At 41.8% G+C, this 23,313-nt stretch overlaps 1 protein-coding gene across 1 annotated transcript; it reads right to left on the bottom strand.

The window, feature by feature from the left end:
- Positions 1 to 207: 207 nt before the first annotated feature.
- Positions 208 to 23,040, bottom strand: LOC138663851 (oocyte zinc finger protein XlCOF22-like). Its single transcript, XM_069750204.1, has 5 exons — positions 22,714 to 23,040; positions 22,507 to 22,630; positions 22,343 to 22,425; positions 22,056 to 22,146; positions 208 to 3,342 (listed from the first exon to the last, which is right to left on the bottom strand). Exons 1-5 carry the CDS (start codon positions 22,909 to 22,911, stop codon positions 2,240 to 2,242), a joined length of 1,599 nt encoding a protein of 532 aa, XP_069606305.1. The 5' UTR covers positions 22,912 to 23,040; the 3' UTR covers positions 208 to 2,239.
- Between the last annotated feature and the right edge of the window lie 273 nt (positions 23,041 to 23,313).

Raw genomic sequence — 23,313 nt, forward strand, 5'->3', positions numbered from 1 at the left:
ACTGATTCTCACCATTCATGCAGCATTGCATCTCTCCAGGTATGTGGGATAGAAAAAGTTGAAAGATCACTGTGTGGCGGAATCATCAGGCGATCTCCTCACACGCGAAGCCTTTTGGATCTACAACTTCGGTCCGAGAGTCCCAAATGGTCTCAAAAGAAGCAATTCACTATTAATTTTTGTTTATTTTTCTCTCTTTATTATTTTCTACGTTTATATTGTCACGATAATTTTAGTTCAAGCATGTATGTTACATATAGAACCTAATAGGTCATGTGATGGGATCTGAACGATTGATTGATCCAAGTTTGTCTTAAAGCACTGTGGGATCTGAAGGATTTTAGCTTGGATAAAGATCGCTGTTGCTATCGAAATGCGTTGCTTTTCCTCCTGAGTGCGGTACAGGAGAATGCACATGTTTTAATATGGACTAAATAAACTTTGGATTTTTTTCGAGGAGCTGGAACTTTTCAAGGCGTAGCAATACTCTTGCCCACATAGTGAATGTATACATAATACATATATAGCTGAGAAATTTTAAATGGACATGTAATTTGCATTTAATTTGCTTTTTAGATAACAGATGTACAGTTGTGTGAAAAAGTGCTTGCCCGGTGATTTCCTATTCTTTTGCATGTTTGTCACATGTTTCAGATCACAAAACAAATTTAAATATTAGTCAAAGATAACACAAAATGCAGTTTTTAAGTGAAGGTCTTTATTAATAAGGGAAAAAGAAATCCAAACTTAGAGGGCCCTGTTTGAAAGTGATTTCCCCTAAATCTAATAACTTGTTGGGCCACCCTTAGCAGCAACAACAGCAATCAAGCATTTGAGATAACTGGCAATGAGTCTTTTACAACGCTCTGGAGGAATTTTGGCCCACTCATCTTTGCAGAATTGTTGTAATTCAGGCACAGGTTTCCAAGCATGGACCGCCATTTTAAGGTCATGCCACAATATTTAAATCGGATTAAGATCAGGACTTTGAGTAGGCCACTCCAATGTCTTACTTTTGTTCAGCTTGATGTCTCGATCAGATGTCAAGACATTCCCATCGAGGATTTTTTGGCAGACAGCAGAATTCATGGATCCATTTACCACAACAAGTCTCCGGGGTCCTGAAGCAGCAAAACAGCCCCAGACCATCACACTACCACCACATTCTACGGTTGGTATGATGTTCCTTTTCTGAAATGCTGTGTCACTTCTACGCCAGATGTAATGGGACATACACCTTGCAAAAAATTCAATTTTGGTCTCGTCAGTCCACAGAGTATTCTCCCAAAAGTCTTGGGGATCATCCAGATGTTTTCTGGCAAAACTGAGACTAGCGTTAATGTTCTTATTGCTCAGCAGTGGTTTTGGTCTTGGAACTCTGCCATGCAGGTTATTTTTGCCAAGTCTCTTTCTTATGATGGAGTCATGAGCCTGTAACTCTTTGGATGTTGTGGTGTCTTTTGTGACCTCTTGGATGAGTCGTCACTGCACTTTTGGGGTAATTTTGGCCAGCCACTCCTAGAATGTTCACCACTGTTCCATGTTTTTATCATTTGTGGATAATGGCTCTCACTGTGGTTCGCTGGAGTCCTAAAGGTTTAGAAATGGTTTTAGAACCTTTTTGCAGACTGATACATCTCAATTACTTTGCTTTTCATTTGGATCACGGCATGATGCCTAGCTTTTGAGGATTTTTTGCTCTACTTCACTTTTATCAGGTAGGTCCTTATTTAAGTGATTTCTTTATTGAGAACAGGTGTGGCAGTAATCAGGCCTGAGTGTGGGTATGGAATTTGAATTTAGGTTCCCAATGATGTGATAAACCACAGTTAATTTAGGTTTTATGGGGGAGGTGCAGCAATCACTTTTTCTCAAAGAGTCCTGTAGGTTTGGATTTCTCTTTCATTTAATAATAAAGACATTTAAAAACTGCATTTTGTGTTATCATTGTCTAATATTTAAATTTATTTAGTGATCTGAAACATTTAAGTGTGACAAACATGCAAAAGAATAGGAAATCAGGAAGGGGCAAACACTTTTTCACACAACTGTGTATTAGTAGCTGCATATGTTTTAATTTAAGTTCCAACTTGTTTTCTCGTTTACTTATTTGTCATTACTTCGACTCTCGGTTATGCATTTTCTGTCGCAGTTTGTTAAAAATATATGTTTTTTTTCACTGTGAAATCTCCTTTGTGGTCAACAAAACTTAGTTTTCGAGTAGAGCATTTCTCACCTTCTACGCATGAAAATGCCTTTTTCCTTTGTGAGATATTTGATGTTTGGTAAAATTCCTTTTGTTGGTAAAATATTTCCCACATTCTGAACATGAAAATGGCTTATTTCCTATGTGACTTCTCTGATGTCTAAGAAAAGTAGATTTATCTGAAAAACATTTCTCACATTCTGAACATGAAAATGGCTTCTCCCCTGTGTGAGTTCTCTTATGTGTAACAAGATTTGATTTCTCTACAAAACATTTACCACATTCTGAACATGAAAATGGCTTCTCCCCTGTGTGAGTTCTCTGATGTGTAACAAAACGTGATTTATATGCAAAACATTTACCACATTCTGAACATGAAAATGGCTTATTCTCTATGTGAATTCTCTGATGTCTAACAAGAGTTGATTTATCTGCAAAACATTTCTCACATGCTGAACATGAAAATGGCTTCTCCCCTGTGTGAGTTCTCTGATGGTTAACAAGACGTGATTTATAATCAAAACATTTCCCACATTCTGAACATAAAAATGGCTTATTCTCTATGTGACTTCTCTGATGTTTAACAAGATTACATTTATCTGCAAAACATTTCTCACATGTTGAACAAGAAAATGGCTTCTCCCCTGTGTGAGTTCTCTGATGTTTTACAAGACGTGATTTATATTCAAAACATTTCCCACATTCTGAACATGAATAAGACTTCGCCTCTGCATAAACTCTTTTTTGTCTAACATGATCTAATTTCTGGTTTAAATATTTCCCACATTCTGAAGAATAAATTCTTTTCTCCTCCATTTGAATTTTTGGATGTGTAACAAAAGACTTTTTGAGAGAAAAACTGTTTTCATATACTAAACTTGAAAACTGCTTGTTTGCTGTCAGAGCATTATGACATTTAACACCTTTTTTGCAATTTTTATTTTTCTTAATAGTCTGTGATGAATCAGAAGATAGGTCCTGTATACAAGGATCAGATGATGGATCTTTGCTGTGGAAGGATGATGGAATATCTGGAATAGTGGCACAGATGTCAATTTTATCTTGATTGATATTAAGGTCATCTAATTTAAAAATTGAAGATGCCAATTGTCCCTCCGATCTCCTGGTGCAGTCATCTGCCAGGAATAAAGATTAATTTTAAATAAAATATAATTAATTATATTTTTTATAATATTTGTAAAATACCCAAAGAAATAACAAGTTATGCAGCAAAATTCAATTATTTACTAAGCCAAAAACAATTAAAAAATCTAACAGTAAACTTTGAAAAGCAACATGGCTTCCAGAATCCAACAGCAAAATCTGCATTCCCAAAAGCCAAATGCCCTCGTCGCTCCTGAGCCTTAGGCTATGTTCACACATAGCGTCCTGTCCCTGCGGGTTCTCCTGCAGCGGATTTGATAAATCTGCAGGGCAAACCCGCTGCGGTTATCCCTGCAGATTTATCGCGGTTTGTCCTGCGGGTTCCGCTGCGGGATTTTACCCCTACTATTGATGCTGCATATGCAGCAATATGCAGCATCAATAGTAATGTTAAAAATAATAAAATAATGATATACTCACCCTCTGACGTCCCGATCTCCTCGGCGCTGCAGGCAGTGGTCCGGTTCCAAAGATGCTGTGCGACCAGGACCTTCGTGACGTCACGGTCATGTGACCGCGACGTCACCGCAGGTCCTGGTCGCATAGCAAACCTGAGACCGGACGGCCGCGTGCAGCGCTGGGAGGTGAGTATAGCATTATTTTTTATTTTAATTCTTTTTTTTTTTACTCAAATATGGTTCCCGGGGCCTGGAGGAGAGTCTCCTCTACACCACCCGCACATTATCCGCTTACTTCCCGCATCGTGGGCACAGCCCCATGCGGGAAGTAAGCGGATCAATGCATTTCTATGGGTGCAGAATAGCTGCGATTCTGCACAAAGAAATGACATGCTGCGGGTTGTAAACCGCTGCGTTCCCGCGCGGTTTTTCCCGCAGCATGTGCACAGCGGTTTGCGGTTTCTATAGGGTTTACATGTTACTGTAAACGCTATGGAAACTGCTGCGGACCCGCAGCTGCAAAATCGCCGCGGTTCCGCGGTAAAAACCGCAATGTGTGAACATAGCCTTACAGTGTGCCCCAAACTGTTAGTATCAAAAATGTTTAGCATTGCAGTAACGGGAAGAACCCATTTAAACATTTACAATGTGCGTGTCTCCAGAAGTACAAGCTGAGCACCACTTATTGGGTACTAAAATTGAAAATTTGCAATTGTCATTCTCAAACATCCACTGCGTGCTAGTTTCCATAGAATACCTGTGTAGTAAAAATAATCAATCTTAAAGTTGAATTCACTGAGGAAAATTGAGTCAATTTTATGCGGTTTTCTACTGTTTTGCCACCTTAGATAATCTGCAATGGTGCTCGCAACTATTCCAGTAAAATCTGCATTCCCAAAACACACTTTTCCTTCTGAGCCCTGCCATGTGCCAAAATGTATGAAATTGTCCGATTTAGGAAAAGCTGCCAGATATATTGTGAGGTCCATTTTTTTTCTATTTCTTCTAGTCAAATTGAAAAATTTGGGCTACATCACTATTTATTGTGATACACCTAAAGGGTTGAATTTCCTGACTGTGGTTTTTGATACTATGATGAGTACAATTTACAACAATATACAGTAGGCCCTCCAAGTAACTCCAAAAGTGAATTTGGTCCCCCCAAAATAAGTTTTGTAAATGGCCTTGAACATATGATAATTGGTTGTTCACGTCTCTTAAAATCCTAAAGAAATAAAAGGATGTTTGAAAAATGCTGTCAACCTAAAGCTGAAATAGGATAAATGCTATTTATTAAATATTTTATGTGGTATCACTTTTTGTTTTAATGTCATACAAAATCAATGTTAGGCTACGACCCAACGGTCATTAATCGGCAACGCTTTGGACGCAGCACATGTCGGCTGCGTCCAAAGCGATGCTGGCTTTTAAGCGCCGGTGATTCTGCATTTGTTCATAAAAACGTGCGGAATCACTGTGTCCAATACACTGGACGGGTGATATTTATCTTGTGGAAACTGAGCGTCTCCGCAAGATAAATAGACATGCTGCGATCTGGAACGATGTGCCGTATATCCGCCTCCGCAGGGAAGCCGCGGGTGCCGATGCACGCATAGTGGGCATAGGATTTCTTGAAATCCCATCCACTATGCTGTAACATCTGGTCGCTGCGGGTTGGAGAACATACCCTTAGACCCTAATTTTTCTAAATATTCGGCAAATTTCAGATTTTTACATAAACACAGAACAAATTAAGCTAAAATTACCACTAACGAAAAGTACAATGTGTCACGGATAGTGTTGAGCATTCCGATACCGCAAGTATCGGGTATCGGCCAATATTTGCGGTATCGGAATTCCGATACCGAGTTCCGATGTTTTTGATTAAGATTAATGTGTAAAATAAAGAATAAAAAAAAAAAATATTGATATACTCACCCTCGAACGCGCCCTGGTTGTCACCGCTCACGCGACCAATCACAAGCCATGACGTCATCGAAGGTCCTCAACGCGCTCATTCTTAGGAAGGGAATCATGGCGGTTGCAGCGGTGACAACCAGGGCGCGTCCGAGGGTAAGTATATCAATATTTTTTATTTTTATTCTTTATTTTACACATGAATATGGATCCCAGGGCCTGAAGGAGAGTTTCCTCTCCTTCAGACCCTGGGAACCATAGAGGATACCTTCCGATATTTGTGTCCCATTGACTTGTATTGGTATCGGATATCGGTATCGGCGATATCCGATATTTTTCGGATATCGGCCGATACCATCCGATACCGATACTTTCAAATATCGGACGGTATCGCTCAACACTAGTCATGGAAAAAACAATCTCAGAATCACAAGCACCAGGTTAAGCATTTTAACCCCTTTCTGCCATTAGACGTACTATTCCGTCCATGTGGGGTGGGCCCTACTTCCCAAGGACAGAATAGTATGTCCAGCGCGATCGGCCGCGCTCACTGGGGGCTTATCGCAGCTGACATCCGGCACTTTGTGCCAGGAGTGGTCACGGACCGCCCCCGGCACATTAACCCCCGACACACCGAGATCAAACATGATCGCGATGTGCTGGCGGTGCAGGGAAGCATCGCGCAGGGAGGGGGCTCCCTGCGGGCTTCCCTGAGACCCCCTGCAGGCCCCGGATTCAAAATGGCCGTGGCATCCGGGTCATGCAGGGAGGGAGGTGGCTTACCAAGTGCCTGCTCAGAGCAGGCACTTGGTAACGCTGCAGCGCTTTTTGACAGATCGGTGATCTGACAGAGTGCTGTGCAAACTGTCAGATCACCGATCTGTGATGTCCCCCCCTGGGACAAAGTAAAAAAGTTAAAAAAAAAATTTCCAAATGTGTAAAAAAAAAAAAAAAATCCTAAATAATGAAAAAAAAATATATATATATTATTCCCATAAATACATTTCTTTATCTAAATAAGAAAACAAAAACAATAAAAGTACACATATTTAGTATCGCCGCGTCCGTAACGACCCGACCTATAAAACTGGCCCACTAGTTAACCCCTTCAGTAAACACCGTAAGGAAAAAAAAAAAAACGAGGCAAAAAACAACGCTTTATTATCATACCGGCGAACAAAAAGTGGAATAACACGCGATCAAAAAGACGGATATAAATAACCATGGTACCGCTGAAAGCGTCATCTTGTCCCGCAAAAAATGAGCCGCCACACAGCATCATCAGCAAAAAATAAAAAAGTTATAGTCCTGAGAATAAAGCGATGCAAAAATAATTATTTTTTCTATAAAATAGTTTTTATCGTATAAAAGCGCCAAAACATAAAAAAAATTATATAAATGAGGTATCGCTGTAATCGTACTGACCCGAAGAATAAAACTGCTTTATCAATTTTACCAAATGCGGAACGGTATAAACGCCTCCCCCAAAATAAATTCATGAATAGCTGGTTTTTGGTCATTCTGCCTCACAAAAATCGAAATGTTACCAATAAAAACGTCAACTCGTCGCGCAAAAAACAAGACCTCACATGACTCTGTGGACTCAAATATGGAAAAATTATAGCTCTCAAAACGTGGTAACGCAAAAAATATTTTTTGCAATAAAAAGCGTCTTTCAGTGTGTGATGGCTGCCAATCATAAAAACCCGCTAAAAAACCCGCTATAAAAGTAAATCAAACCCACCTTCATCACCCACTTAGTTAGGGAAAAATTAAAAAATTTAAAAAATTTATTTATTTCCATTTTCCCATTAGGGTTAGGGCTAGGGTTAGGGTTGGGGCTATGGTTAGGGTTGGGGTTAGGGTTGGGGCTAGGGTTATGGTTAGGGCTAGGGTTAAGGCTACAGTTAGGGTTAAGGCTACAGTTAGGGTTGGGGCTAAAGTTAGGGTTAGGGTTTGGATTACATTTACGGTTGGGAATAGGGTTGGGATTAGGGTTAGGGGTGTGTCTGGGTTAGAGGTGTGGTTAGGGTTACCGTTGGAATTAGGGTTAGGGGTGTGTTTTGATTAGGGTTTCAGTTATAATTGGGGGGTTTCCACTGTTTAGGCACATCAGGGGCTCTCCAAACGCGACATGGCATCCGATCTCAATTCCAGCCAAAAAAGATTTTTTATTTTCACGGCTCTGCGTTATAAACCGTAGTGAAACACTTGGGGGCTCAAAGTTCTCACAACACATCTAGATAAGTTCCTTGGGGGGTCTAGTTTCCAATATGGGGTCACTTGTGGGGGGTTTCTACTGTTTAGGTACATTAGGGGCTCTGCAAACGTAATGTGACGCCTGCAGACCATTCCATTTAAGTCTGTATTCCAAAAGGCGCTCCTTCCCTTCCGAGCCCTCCCATGCGCCCAAACGGTGGTTCCCCCCCACATATAGGGTATCAGCGCACTCAGGACAAAGTGCACAACAACTTTTGGGGTCTAATTTCTCCTGTTACCCTCGGGAAAATACAAAACTGGGGGCTAAAATATAATTTTTGTGGGAAAAAATTTTTGTTTTAGTTTTACGGCTCTGCATTATAAACTTCTGTGAAGCTCTTGGTGGGTCACAGTGCTCACCACACATCTAGATAAGTTCCTTAGGGAAAATGGTGTCACTTGTGGGGGGTTTCAATGTTTAGGCACATCAGTGGCTCTCCAAACGCAACATGGCGTCCCATCTCAATTCCTGTCAATTTTGAATTGAAAAGTCAAATGGCGCTCCTTCTCTTCCGAGCTCTCCCATGCGCCCAAACAGTCGTTTACCCCCACATATAGGGTATCAGCGTACTCAGGACAAATTGTGCAACAACTTTTTGGTTCCAATTTCTTCTCTTACCATTGGGAAAATAAAAAATTGGGGGCAAAAAGATCATTTTTGTGAAAAAAAATGATTTTTTATTTTTACGGTTCTGCATTATAAACTTCTGTGAAGCACTTGGTGGGTCAAAGTGCTCACCACACCTCTAGATAAGTTCCTTAGGGGGTCTACTTTCCAAAATGGTGTCACTTGTGGGGGGTTTCAATGTTTAGGCAGATCAGTGGCTCTCCAAACACAACATGGCTTCCCATCTCAATTCCAGTCAATTTTGCATTGAAAAGTCAAATGGCGCTCCTTCGCTTCCAAGCTCTGTCATGCGCCCAAACAGTGGTTTACCCCCATATATGGGGTATCGGCGTACTCAGGACAAATTGTACAACAACGTTTGGGGTCCATTTTCTCCTGTAACCCTTGGTAAAATAAAACAAATTGGAGCTGAAGTAAATTTTTTGTGAAAAAAAGTTAAATGTTAATTTTTATTTAAACATTCCAAAAATTCCTGTGAAACACCTGAAGGGTTAATAAACTTCTTGAATGTGGTTCTGAGAACCTTGAGGGGTACAGTTTTTAGAATGGTGTCACACTTGGGTATTTTCTATCATATAGACCCCTCAAAATGACTTCAAATGATATGTGGTCCCTAAAATAAAATGGTGTTGTAAAAATTAGAAATTGCTGGTCAACTTTTAACCCTTATAACTCCCTAACAAAAAAAATGTTGGTTCCAAAATTGTGCTGATGTAAAGTAGACATGTGGGAAATGTTACTTATTAAGTATTTTGTGTGACATATCTCTGTGATTTAATTGCATAAAAATTCAAAGTTGGAAAATTGCGAAATTTTCAAAATTTTCGCCAAATTTCCGTTTTTTTTCACAAATAAACGCAGGTAATATCAAAGAAATTTTACCACTATCATGAAGTACAATATGTCTTGAGAAAACAATGTCAGAATCACTGGGATCCGTTGAAGCGTTCCAGAGTTATAACCTCATTAAAGGGACAGTTGTCAGAAATGTAAAAATTGGCCCGGTCCATAACGTGCAAACCACCCTTGGGGGTAAAGGGGTTAAAGTTATTACTACATAAAGGGAGACATTCGGGTCCAGATATACCCTTCCTTTGAGTTGGGTGACGATACACTCATAAAAAGATGGATTTCTGCGGCTATTACGTGCTCGTTGGATTTTATGCAAATTATTGTTGATAAGAATTCCCAGTCTTTAAAAATCCTCGATGAGGAAATTGATGAAATGGAAAAAACATCTTAAAACAGATACCCGTGGACAATTTCAACATAATCTTGGCAGATATTAATAAAGAGGTGGACAAATGGGAAAGTCAAATTAGCCAAAATAAATTAAAAAAAACTACAACGAGATCTTAAGGACTATGAAAACGATAAAATTTATCGATGGCAATATAAAAATGCCAAAAAGGCTAATAAAGAAGATACAGAGGGAAACAGAGCGGATTCACCTCAGGAAAGAACGGTATCAGAAAGTTCTTGTGCTTCAACTTTGGATAATCATAACACCTCGACAAGTGAGAGTGAGAATTATATTAGAGAGAGAAGACCCCGAAGGGGCAATCAAAGGAATGAGAAACGTCTACATGATATTTTCACAAGAACCAAGGGGAAGAAATCCTTTGGCGAACAATCTAAGGTAGTTAATCTATCACAACATGTGATAACAGAGACACAACTGCGCCTCTTGGAAAAAGGACTAACATTTTCTCCCTCATGCCGTTTAGACCCGTTTACAGCGGTAAAAGATCTACACCTGTTCGCCAGGAAATTAATCTTTAAGAAATTCCATTATAAGAAAAGGACTGGGGATATGACTGCGAACTGTGAAGAAAGCGAGACTCTACAAATTTTGGAATCCTTACTGGAAGAAAATACGACTCCAACAACAGTAAGTACCTTTCCTGACAGCCTCCTGGGTAAATCTAAAACATTACCACCACTTAGTACTTGCTCAGCCATAGATATATTCACCAAAATGGTCACAGCAGACATTGAGGACCTGGCATCTAAACCCACATATAGCACTAACATTTCTCAAGAAGAAAAACAGGCCCTGAGGGAATTGCAGTCACTCCGTGACGTTGTATTCAAAGAAGCTGACAAGGGTGGGAATTTGGTCATTTGACCTATTGACCAATATGAGAGTCAAGCCTACAAATTATTTAATGCGCCTTTAGGATATAGAAAATTGAGTTTTAACCCTACCCCAAATTTTCAAACCGAGCTGGTCAGCATTTTGGATAAAGCATGGGATCTGGGCATTATTCCAAAAAAGATGGTAGATTAAATTCGTAATCTTCATCCAAAATTGCCCACATTTTATCTGATCCCGAAATTGCATAAAAACTCCCTCAACCCACCCGGCAGACCAATTGTGGCTGGGAATGGGGGACTCAATGAAATGATTTGTAGTTTCATCGACTGGTATTTAAAACCCCTAGTGTCAACATTGCCCTCTTTCATACAAGACACGACAGCCGCCTTACAGAGATTGGACAGCCTCTGCCTAGAGGACAATATGATCATGGTGACATCAGACGTTGAGGCACTATATACTTCAATCAAACATCAGGATGGCCTCCGTGCAGTGGCGTTCTATTTAAGATCCACCAATTTTATGCCCGAGCTGACCGAATTGATTCTGACCCTTCTAGAATATGTCTTAACTCACAACATCTTTACATTTAACAATCAGACATACCTTCAATTACAAGGCACAGCTATGGGGGCTGCTTGTGCCCCCTCTTATGCCAATCTATTTATGGGGGCTTGGGAGAGAAGCATTTTCCAAGACGGCACCATCCCTGAAATGGATAAAGTTCAGGGATGGATGCACTATATCGATGATATATGGTTTGTGTGGGAGGGGACAATGGATGAACTACATCACCTCATGGATAAACTTAATGATAACTCCTTAAATATCCATCTAACCAACAAATGTGGAAGGAAACTTGATTTCCTGGATTTAAAAATTGAGGCCCTGGACTGCGGAACCATCACAACAGACCTATATAGGAAGCCCACTTCTACAAATTCCCTATTACACTATTCCTCATCACATCCTGCATCCACGATCAGAGGAATACCGATTGGCCAATTTCTCCGGGCTCGAAGAATTTGTTCCCAACAGGAGGCTTTTGAAGAACAGGCGGTGGATTTAGCATGCAGATTTTCCAACAGAGGGTATAGTAAAAAATCCATCAGACGGGGTTATAAGAGAGCTATCAATACCCCTCGCGCTAAACTACTCCATTCTCCCATTAATAAGTGCCACTCCAACATAGAGGAGCCAGTGAGATTCATTTCTAATTTTAACAACCAGTGGAATGAACTTAGAAATATTCTAAAAAAACACTGCAATATTTTGAAATCGGACCCCATTCTGTGAGAAGTGATTCCGACATCCCCACAGATGGTAGCCAAATGCAGTCAGAACATTAAAGACTTGTTAGTTCATAGCCATTATGACTCAAATCGGAACATCAAAAAGAGGGCCTTACAAGATGGGTTTTTTCCCTGTGGCTTCTGCAAGGCCTGTCTTAATCTTCGTAAAGCATCTTTTTTCTCCAATTGGAATGGATCTAAAAATTATGGGATTAGAAAACATCTCACATGTGCGTCTCACCACTCGAGAACTTAAAATAAGGGTGAGAGAACATGTAAGAGACATCGAAAAAGCAGCAACAGTTGAGGATGTCTCCACCCTCAAAACTCTCCCCAGGCACTTCAGGGCCCATCATAAATGTAATCCACGTGGGCTAGTGATCTGGGGGATCGATCAGGTTGATCTTGGTATTAGGGGAGGAGACTTAGGCCAAGTGTTGGCTCAATATGAGAGCAGATGGATTTTCCGCCACGGTACACTCACACCACAAGGCCTTAATGAAAATTTGGGTTTTAATGCATTCTTGTAATAGCAGTTGGTTATTTCCTATGGTTATTTTCCTGAACTTAGGTCAGGGGTTCCTTTTTTAATTGATTGTTGTCTGTGTTGTTTTTATCAGATTTTAACACGTTCATTTATTTTTTACAGCAGTATTCGTTATGAGAGAGTATGAATAGAGAATAATACACTACATTATGAAAAATTCTAATAGATTTATTTCCGCCCCCAATGGCAAGGACGGTTTTAACCATGTCTGCAATCAGTGATTTGAGGACCATGTTGAAGAAATAATCGGGGACCAGTGGAGTTCTATTAATTATACTCTTTATATTAACTGGACTCTCTTACACAATATTTATATATTATATACCGTATATACTCGAGTATAAGCCGACCCGAGTATAAGCCGACCCCCCTAATTTGGCCACAAAAAACTGGGAAAACTTATTGACTCGAGTATAAGCCTAGGGTGGAAATGCAGCATTTACCGGTGAATTTCAAAAATAAAAATAGATCATTATTTCCCCATAGCTGTGCCATATAGTGCTCTGCACCATTCATATTTCCCCATAGCTGTGCCCCATATAGTGCTCTGCCCCATACAGTGCTCTGCACCGTTCATTTTGTCCCATAGCTGTGCCCCATACAGTGCTCTGCACCGTTCATATATCCTCATAGCTGTGCCCCATACAGTGCTCTGCACCGTTCATATATCCTCATAGCTGTGCCCCATACAGTGCTCTGCACCGTTCATATATCCTTATAGATGTGCCCCATACAGTGCTCTGCACCGTTCATATATCCTCATAGATGTGCCCCATACAGGGGCACTTTCAGCCCAAAAATTTGGGCTAAAAATCATCTCGGCTTATACTCGAGTATATACGGTACATATTTTTATACATATATATATTTTTATGCTATCTGTCTGTTATCTATGTATTCTGTTTTTTTGTTGTATAGTGGCTTTTCACATTTTTAGATATATTATCATAGGAGGGATTTATTATAATGCCCTTCTTCTTAATACACTGGTAGTAATTTATTAATATTTACATTATTGTATCACATGTACGTATAGCTGCGTATTATTATTAAGTTTACTTTTAGTTTACCTGGTTATTAACTAGGTTTACCGATTATATCCAGGTTTATTATATTTATACTTATTGTATTCATCTATATTCATTTCTTTTAGTGTTTATGTATAGATTCATCTATTTATATATTTTCTCGGCTCACTATACACGGTATTTATATTATTTATTTATTATTCCCGGAATTAATTTTGTGGTTAATATATTAATAAACATTACATGTTTATTTCGGACACCTTTTCTTCTTTTTCTTTCTCTTCTTCTATCCACTTGGGTTCATGTAATATTTACTTCACAATTGCCATACTATAATTGCCCCGCCATTACTTCACTTTATTATTGCCCCATGCACCCTTGCTGGCAGTTGCAGACTTTATTTCATTGTCTCTATTCTCATGGTTGTCTCCCTGGTTGCGCATGCGCTGGGTCCGATCCCCCATGACTTCCGGGATGTCTATCAGGTGACCGCTGTGCGTGTCACTACGTTCCATCTAGGCATCTCCCGGAAGTCACATTCTCGTTCAGGAGAGAACTTGCCCTGATGCATGCGCCGATATTCCGGGAGGCACCTCCTATCACGCTTTCTCATGGCACTTAAATACAGCGTCGGCACCCCTCTCCGCACACGCCCCCGGAAGAAGTGAGCAGCGAAACGGCGCCCGTCGGGCGGGCGGGAAGGACACCGGACGCAACTTACTTTAGCGGTAAGCTCTCCCACACGTTTGCCTACCTGCCGGTACTGATTCTAGTTTAGCCACTTGGTCCATGTATATTGCCACTGGGTCATCCTTCACTGCGGTATTTGCACCCTGTCTTGTACACTTTAGTACGACGTCTGTACTTTGCTTGTGGCCACATTTTGGCATTTATTACTGTCTTTTCAGGTTACCATTGGGTACACTGCAGTATCTATATATGAACATCCTATATATATATATATATATATATATATATATATCTTTTCGGTATGGTCCCTACATGGCCTGCTAGTATGATACTTTGTGACATCGTGTATGTATATATGGTCATTATGGTCTTGTACCGGCAATTAGGCTGAGGAGACTGAGCATCCGCTTGTCTGTACACTTGTTCTTGGATCACTTGCAGTTATTTCTAATTTTGACGCATCAGCATATTTACATGTATCTTATTATTATATACTGCAAGGAATTTAACAGTGTATTTGTTGCGTCTGTTATACTATTGGTCCTTCCCTACGGAGGTTTTCTTTAGCCCTGTCACTGTTTTTGGTCCCTTTTTTATTTATTTTTGTTTGTAATAAAGATATAACTTTTTATAACTTTACTCTTTGCCTTATCACTTTTTGTCCATGGGCTATTATACCATCATGGACGTTGTTGATCATATGCTATGGGAGTGTGGTTTTTGAGGCACTACTATAGATTCTTGCTAGAGACATTCAGTAACAATAAAGGGAGACATGTCAGATCTGAAATATGGGGCCTGGTTAGGAACAAAACTGTCTGCGGCAGAAAGCGATTAAATGAGAGGATCTTGGGCAACTACTGTAGAGAAAAACTGACATCTCTGTGTAATTATAGTCTGTGACATGGTAGCTCTCAGCAGTCCAAAGTACCTGTGGGGACAATATTTTTTGTCACATGAGTGATTCTCACAGCCGACATCTGGCACCAAGTGCCAGGAGCGGTCATGGACTTTAAATCGGAGACCCCGTTGCAAGACGCGGGGTCCCAATCGCTGCCATGGAGACCCGATGTCGTTATTACGACATCTGTGTCTCCAGACCTGAGAGACTTCCTGTCATGAGCAGTGCATGTCAGGAAGTCTCTCAGGTTACTGTACAGAAACTGCAGCGCTGACAGCTTCTATAGCATGGAGATCTGCATGCTATAAAAGCGATCAGCCTGCACAAAATGAGTATCCCATAGTGGGACAAAGTGTAAAAGTAAGAATTTATTAAAAAAAAAAAAAGTTTTAAATTATTGTAAAAATATTTTTAAAAATAATTTAAAAAAATCAATATTTATTCCATAAATAAATATTAATTTAAAAAAATCTAAACAATAAAATTACGCATATTTAGTATCGCCGCGTCCGCCACGACCCGACCTATAAAACTGTCCCACTGGTTTTTTTTCATTCTGACTCCCAAAAATCGGAATTAGAAGCGATCAAAAAAATGTCATGTTCCTGAAAATGTTACCAATAAAAACGTCAACTCGTTCTGCAAAATCAAGACCTCACATGACTCTGTGGGCCAAAATACGGAAAAATTATAGCTCTCAAAATGTGGTGATGCAAAAACTATTTTTTGCAATAAAAAGCGTCTTTTAGTGTGTGACAGCTGCCAAACATAAAAACCCGATATAAAAACCCGCTATAAATAGTAAATCAAACCCCCCTTTATCACACCCTTAGTTAGGGAAAAATAAAACAAAAAAGTACCGTATATACTCGAGTATAAGCCGACCCCCCTAATTTTGCCACAAAAAACTGGGAAAACTTAATGACTCGAGTATAAGCCTAGGGTGGAGAATGCAGCAGCTACCAGTAAATTTCAAAAATAAAAATAGATACCAATAAAAGTAAAATTAATTAAGACATCAGTAGGTTAAGTGTTTTTGAATATCCATACTGAATCAGGAACCCCATATAATGCTCCATACAGTTCATGATGGGCCCCATAAGATACTCCATACAAAAAACGCCCCATAAGATGCTCCATATTAAAATATGCCCCATATAATGCTTCACAAAGGTTAACCCCTTCACCCCCGGAGCTTTTTCCGCTTTTTCATTTTCGTTTTTTGCTCCCCTCCTTCCCAGAGCCATAACTTTTTTATTTTTCTGTCAATATGGCCATGTGAGGGCTTATTTTTTGCGGGACGAGATGTACTTTTGAACGATACCATTGGTTTTACCATGCCATGTAACAGAAAATGAGAAAAAAATTCCAAGTGTGATGAAATTGCAAAAAAAGTGCAATCTCACACTTGTTTTTTGTTTGGCTTTTTTGCTAGGTTCACTAAATGCTAAAACTAATCTGCCATTATGATTCTCCGGGTCATTACGAGTTCATAGACACCTAACATGTCTAGATTATTTTTTATCTAAGTGGTGAAAAAAAATTCCAAAGTTTGCTAAAAAAAAAAAAAAGAATTGGGCGATTTTCCGATACCCGTAGCGTCTCCAATTTTTGTGATCCGGGGTCAGGTGAGGGCTTATTTTTTGCGTGCCAAGCTGGCGTTTTTAATGATACCATTTTGGTGTAGATACGTCCTTTTGATCGCCCGTTATTGCATATTAATGCAATGTCGCGGCGACCAAAAAATCGTAATTTTGGCGTTTTTATTTTTTTTTCTCGCTATGTCATTTAGCGGTCAGGTTAATGCTTTGTTTTTATTGATAGATCGGGCGATTCTGATCGCGGCGATACCAAATATGTGTATGTTTGATTTTTTTTAAATTGTTTTATTTTGATTGGGGCGAAAGGGGGGTAATTTAAACTTTTATATTTTTTTATTTTTTTAAATATTTTTTATCACTTTTTTTTTTAAATTTTGGCATGCTTCAATAGCCTCCATAGGAGGCTAGAAGCATGCATAAGACCTCTGGTTGTTATGGCGATGTACTGCTGACCCCCGATCATGTGACGGGGGTCAGCAGTGCAAGCACCACCGGCCGCGCGGCCGGGAGCGCTAGTTAAATGCCGCTGTCAGCGCTTGACGGCGGCATTTAACTAGTTAATGGGCGCGGGCGGATCGCAATTCCGCTCGCGCTCATTGCGCGCACATGTAAGCTGTACAAAACAGCTGACATGTCGCGGCTTTGAGGTGGGCTCACCGCCGGAGCCCACCTCAAAGCAGGGGATCTGCCAGCTGACGTACTATTCCGTCAGGTGGCAGAAAGGGGTTAATAATGGCCCCATAGGATGCTCCATAGAAACATTTGCCCCATACAATGCTGCATAAAGGTTGATGGCCCATTAGATGCTCCATAGATTATGCCCCAGAAGATGCTCCACACATTATGCCCCATAAGATGCTCCACACATTATGCCCATAAGATGCTCCACACATTATGCCCCATAAGATGCACCACACATTATGCCCCATAAGATGCTCCACACATTATGCCCCATAAGATGCTCCACACATTATGCCCCATAAGATGCTCCACACATTATGCCCCATATGCTGTTGCTGCGATTAAAATAAAACAATCACATACTCACCTCTCTTCACTCAGGCCCCCGGCACTTGCGATATTCATCTTCCCCGTTCCACCGCTGCTATAATGCTTCAGAAAGGTTAATAATGGCCCCATAAGAAGCTCCATAGAAACATTTGCCCCATACAATGCTGCATAAAGGTTGATGGCCCATTAGATTCTCCATAGATTATGCCCCAGAAGATGCTCCACACATTATGCCCCATAAGATGCTCCACACATTATGCCACATAATATGCTCCACACATTATGCCCCATAAGATGCTCCACACATTATGCCCCATAAGATGCTCCACACATTATGCCCCATATGCTGTTGCTGCGATTAAAATAAAAAAATCACATACTCACCTCTCTTCACTCGGGCCCCCGGCACTTGCGATATTCACCTTCCCCGTTCCACCGCTGCGCGCCGCTGTCTTCCATCCTCCGCAGTGACTGTTCAAGCAGAGGGCGGCGCGCACACTAACTACGTCATCGTGCCCTCTGACCTGAACATCACAGGCAGAGGACAGAAGACAGAGCGGCGCGCAGCGGTGGAATGGGGTCAGGTGAATATCGCACAATGCTCACCCTCCCCCGTTATACTCACCTGCTCCCGACGCGGTCCTGGCCGCGTCTCACTGTCAGGTGGTCTCCGGCGGCATCTTCCTATGTTCAGCGGTCATGTACCTTCATTAAAGTAATGAATATGCGTCCATATTCATGACTTTAATTAGCGGTACCACGTGACCGCTGAACACAGGAAGAGCTGCCTGGAGACCATCGGACATGCAGGGACCGCGCCAGGAGCAGGTCAGTATGTGACAGCTGCTGCTCCCCCTCCGACCCTTCTAGGACAACAACTCGAGTATAAGCCGAGAGGGGCACTTTCAGCCCAAAAAAGTGAGCTGAAAATCTCTTTTTGATTACCCTGGGGATCAGTGGTAGAGGTGTACACAAGAATGGAAGGGAGAACTGTGTTCAGGGCATCACTAGTGCATCGGATCTGAACGCTAGCGGGTCGCGAGATCTGGACACAAACTAAGGAACCTTGTGATTGAGTATGGATGCCATGAGGTCGACGTCCAGAGTCCCCCATCTGTGTCAGATCCTGTGAAAGAGTGACGGATTCAGTGACAATTCGCCTGCGGCTAGACCATTTCGGCTGAAAACGTCTGCTGGCCAATTTTCGACTCTTGGGATGTGCACCGCAGAAATTGCTGGGACATTCTGCTCGGTCCAGACCAGGATCCGAGTGACCTCTGACATCACTGCCTGACTTCGAGTTCCCCCTTGATGGTTGACCTACACCACTGCCGTGGCATTGTTGGGCTGGACTCGAATAAGACATCAGTGAAGAATTTCCTGCCAATGAAGCAGGGCGAGAAATATTGCGCGGAGTTCCAGAATGTTGACCGGAAGAGATGATTCCTGAGCTGACCATCAACCCTGGTCCGTCAAATCTTGAAACACTGCTCCCCAGCCAAGAAGACTGGAGTCCATTGTTACTATCTTGCAAAGAATGGGTAGGAAAGACCTCCCAAGATGGACCGACTGGGAACACTCCCACCATATCAGGGACTGCTTTATCAGCAAGGGAATTGAGAAAAACTGATCGAGGGAATGGATCAACTTGTCCCACCTCACTAGAAGGAAGAGATGGAGAAGACGCATGTGGAACTGAGCAAATGGCACTGCTTCCATTGAAGCAACCATCTTGCCTAGTACACTCATGCAGACGCTGAGGAAACAGGGAGAACCACGGAGAGACCGAACTCCATGCATAAGTGCTAGAGACTTTTCCTTGAGTAGGAACATTTTTGTTTGGGCGGTGTCGAAAAGCATAAACAAGACGTTGGACCGGGATCAGAGACGACTTCACGGTGTTGACAATCAAGTCCAGATGGGAAATAGTGTCCGGGATGATACGTAGTCTCTCCTGGCATGTCGAGGGGGTTGCAGCTTTGATGAGGATGTCGTCTAGATAGGGAATGACGAGGATGACACTGCTTTGTAGAATGGCCATAGCTGTCACCATGATTTTCGTAAAAACTCTGTGGGTGATGGTAAAGCAATTGGAAGTGAAGTCCCTGAATGGCGAAACAAAGGAATCTTTGGTGCGGGAGAAAAATAGGAATGTACCGGTAGGCATCTTGAATGTCCACCAAACAGAGAAATTCCTCTGGCTCCATGGAGGCCATCATGGATCAAAGTGACTCCATCTTGAAGCGATGCAGTCGCACATATTTGTATAGTAATTTGAGGTCTAGGATGGGACGAACTGAACCATCATTTTTTGGGATCACAAACAGGTTTTAATAAAAACCTGGGAAGAGCTCTCATGTGGGAACAGAGGCAATAACGCCGGCCTTGAGGAGGGAGTCGACGGCCTTGAAGAACCCCGGAATGAGAGAGACATTCTTCTCTGGACGGGACTCAAATAAACAAAATCGAGGGAGAGTAGAAAACTCTGTCTTGTAACCATAGGAGGCAACATCTCTGACCCAGATGTCGTCAACTACGAATAGCCACTCACCCCGAAACTGAAGGAGATGACCACCCACCCTGAGAGACCTCTCAAGTAGGGGTGACTCGTCATGCTGAAGAGAATCTGTTGTTGCCTGACTTGGGTGGCCAGTGTTGAGCAGGTCTTGAACGCCAGGTCGGGTTGGTTTAAAGGAGGGCTTTTTCCTCTGTTGATGCACTGGGGACTTGTCCTGCCAGGGGTTACGCTGGGATGGGAACCTCCGAAAGGAATGAATTGGAACTGTGCAGCGGAGCACTCGTTTGACTCTATGTTGGGGTAGAGAAGTACTCTTTTCTCCCGTGGCATTGGAAATCATCTTGTCCAGCTCTTCTCCGAAGAGACAAGAACTGTGGAAGGGAATACCTGTGAGGAACTTCATTGAAGCGGAGTCCACGTTCCAAGCTTTCAGCCACAGGACCCTGCGGATGGTGATGATGTTGACAGCTGCTAGGGCTGAACAGGCGGCTGCATCGAGGGACGCGGACAATAGGTATTTTCCCATGTGGCCATTTGGTCCGCAAGATCTGCTAGCTGGTTTGTAGGGGCACTAGTGATGATACCCTGGCGGAGATGTTTCGCCCAGGAGGAAACAGCCTTGGCTACCCAGGTAGCCGCGAAGTATGGGCAGAGGGAAGTACCCACGGCCTCAAAGGTAGACTTGGCCAACGATTCAATGTGTCTGTTGGAAGGTTCCTTTAAGGAGGAACCATCAGAGGGAGAATAGTATTAGTGGCCAACCGGGAGACCGGAGGGTCCACCGAGGGAGACACTGCCCACTTTTTAAGCAGGTAAAGTATAAAAGGGGATACAGGACACCCATGCATTTTCTTCTCTGAAAACGCTTGTCTGGGTGCTGCCATTCCACCGCCAAAATCCTATTGAACTCGTTGTGGTTGGCAAACGCACGGGGAGAGCGCTTCATTTTCCTGAAAAACAAAGTCTGCTCAGAGGGAGAGATCTCTGAATCCTATATGTTAAGAGTCTCATTAATGGCAACAATTAGACTATCCACCGTGTCATGCAATTTGGAGACCTGTGCGGAGTCCATGTCTGAATCTTACTCAGAACGTGAGTCTGACTCTGGCGCCTCTAGAGTGTCTGAGGAGGGAGACAGGGAGAGTGCTGGAGTCCTGGGGGATGGTGCTGGAGATGATGAACTAGAGGGTGACCTAATACTGGTGCACTTTTTGGAACTTCTGGAATTCCTGTGAGGGGAATCCCTTTGGGTATGCGAGGGGTTAACATTAGTGCTGAGCGAATATACTCGTTACTCGAGGGCAGCCCTGTGTCCACTTCCTACTCACGCTAAGATAAAATTGATTAGCATTCTGCCAGTTAGTGGTTATATACTGCTCCAGAGGAGCTAACCCTTTTTTGGCATAGTGTCAACCTCTTAGTGACAGCAGCATACACCCATGGTTTCCTGTGTCCCCCAATGAAGCAATAGAAGTTTAAAAATTTTGACAAATTTCCATTTTTTTCACAAATAAACGCAAGTCATATTGAAGAAATGTTATCACTATCATACAGTACAATATGTCACAAAAAATAGTCTCAAAATCACTGGGATCCATTGAAGTGTTCCAAAGTTATTACCTCATAAAGTGACAGTAGCCACAACTGTAAAATTTGACCCGGTCATGAAGGTACAAACGGGCTTCGGGGTTAAAGAAGTTAATTGAAATATGACTGGACAAGACCACTAATAAAGCAGGGTCAATCAGTGACTGAGAAGAATATGTGACATCGTTGCATTTAGTGGTTACTACTCACCTGGGTAGTCGCATGTAGGAATCTCCTCTTTACACCGCTCATCACCCCACGTATATGTCTCTGTAGCATTAATATGAGTCAGATCTTCACCCTGAAACAAATATTGTAAAAGTCAGACAGATGGAGAAGTCACATCTATGATCAGCTCTAATCCTGCCATCTCCACCGTTCTCATTACACAAGTATAAAACATATAATACTGGTGGATAAAACAAGACTGAGCACAAGACCTTCACAGCCGTCTACACATCATAGGGGAGAACTCATGACACCTTCTCTCCATCTACCTGATCATCCTGAAGAACATTAGAATCTTCTTGCTTACAGTCCTGTGGAAGAAGAGGTCTCTCTGGTGATGTCCTGGATAGAACTGGAGGAAACACATACAGTTAATGAATTAATTCTTTATACAGATAATTATAGGCCATGTGTATTTAGTCCTGTCTATTACCTGATGATGTGAGGGACTGGGGAACCTCCATTATGATGTCCTTGTACAGGTCTTTGTGTTCTTCTAAATACTTCCACTCCTCCATGGAGAAATACACGGTGACATCCTGACACCTTATAGGAACCTGACATATACAATGATATCGTCACCCCCCTGATCCCTTCATAGCATTACTGTATAATGTCCCAACATTCCCAGCAGTGTCACCTCTCCAGTCAGCAGCTCAATCATCTTGTAGGTGAGTTCTAGGATCTTCTGGGCATTGATGTCCTCATGTATCAGGGGGTGAGGTGGAGGCCCCATAATTGGGCTCAGGGGTCTTCCCCGTCCCTCGGACACAGGCGCCTGACAGTGCTCACTAGAGGTCTTCTTCACTACTGTGTAATTCTGGTTATGGAGACACATAAATAACTCTCACAGACTTTTCCAGAGTCCTCACCTCTCCAGTTCTGTCCATGTGTTATTCTCATAGATAAGAATGATGTAATGTGACGTCATCAGAATCTCTCACCTCTCCAGTAAGCCAGAAGAGGATCTCTAGGGTGAGGTGTAATATCCTCTCCACTATCTTGTCCTTGTCCCTATCCATCCTTGACAGATGAATCAGGAAAATTCTCCTATATAGAAGTTCTCCACTGGGAGGATCCGATATTGTGGTAATCTGAATGAAATGAAGATGAGCAGATGTAACATCATAAAGGCGACCATATAATGATATCATTATTGGAGATAATAAAAAGAAACATACCAGGAGATGGAATGTGTAGATGTTGTATTCTCTCTTATCTTGCATGAACTAGAAAATAC

Source organism: Ranitomeya imitator, chromosome 2 (assembly GCF_032444005.1).
Source record: "Ranitomeya imitator isolate aRanImi1 chromosome 2, aRanImi1.pri, whole genome shotgun sequence".
NCBI classification, from domain to species: Eukaryota; Metazoa; Chordata; class Amphibia; order Anura; family Dendrobatidae; genus Ranitomeya; species Ranitomeya imitator.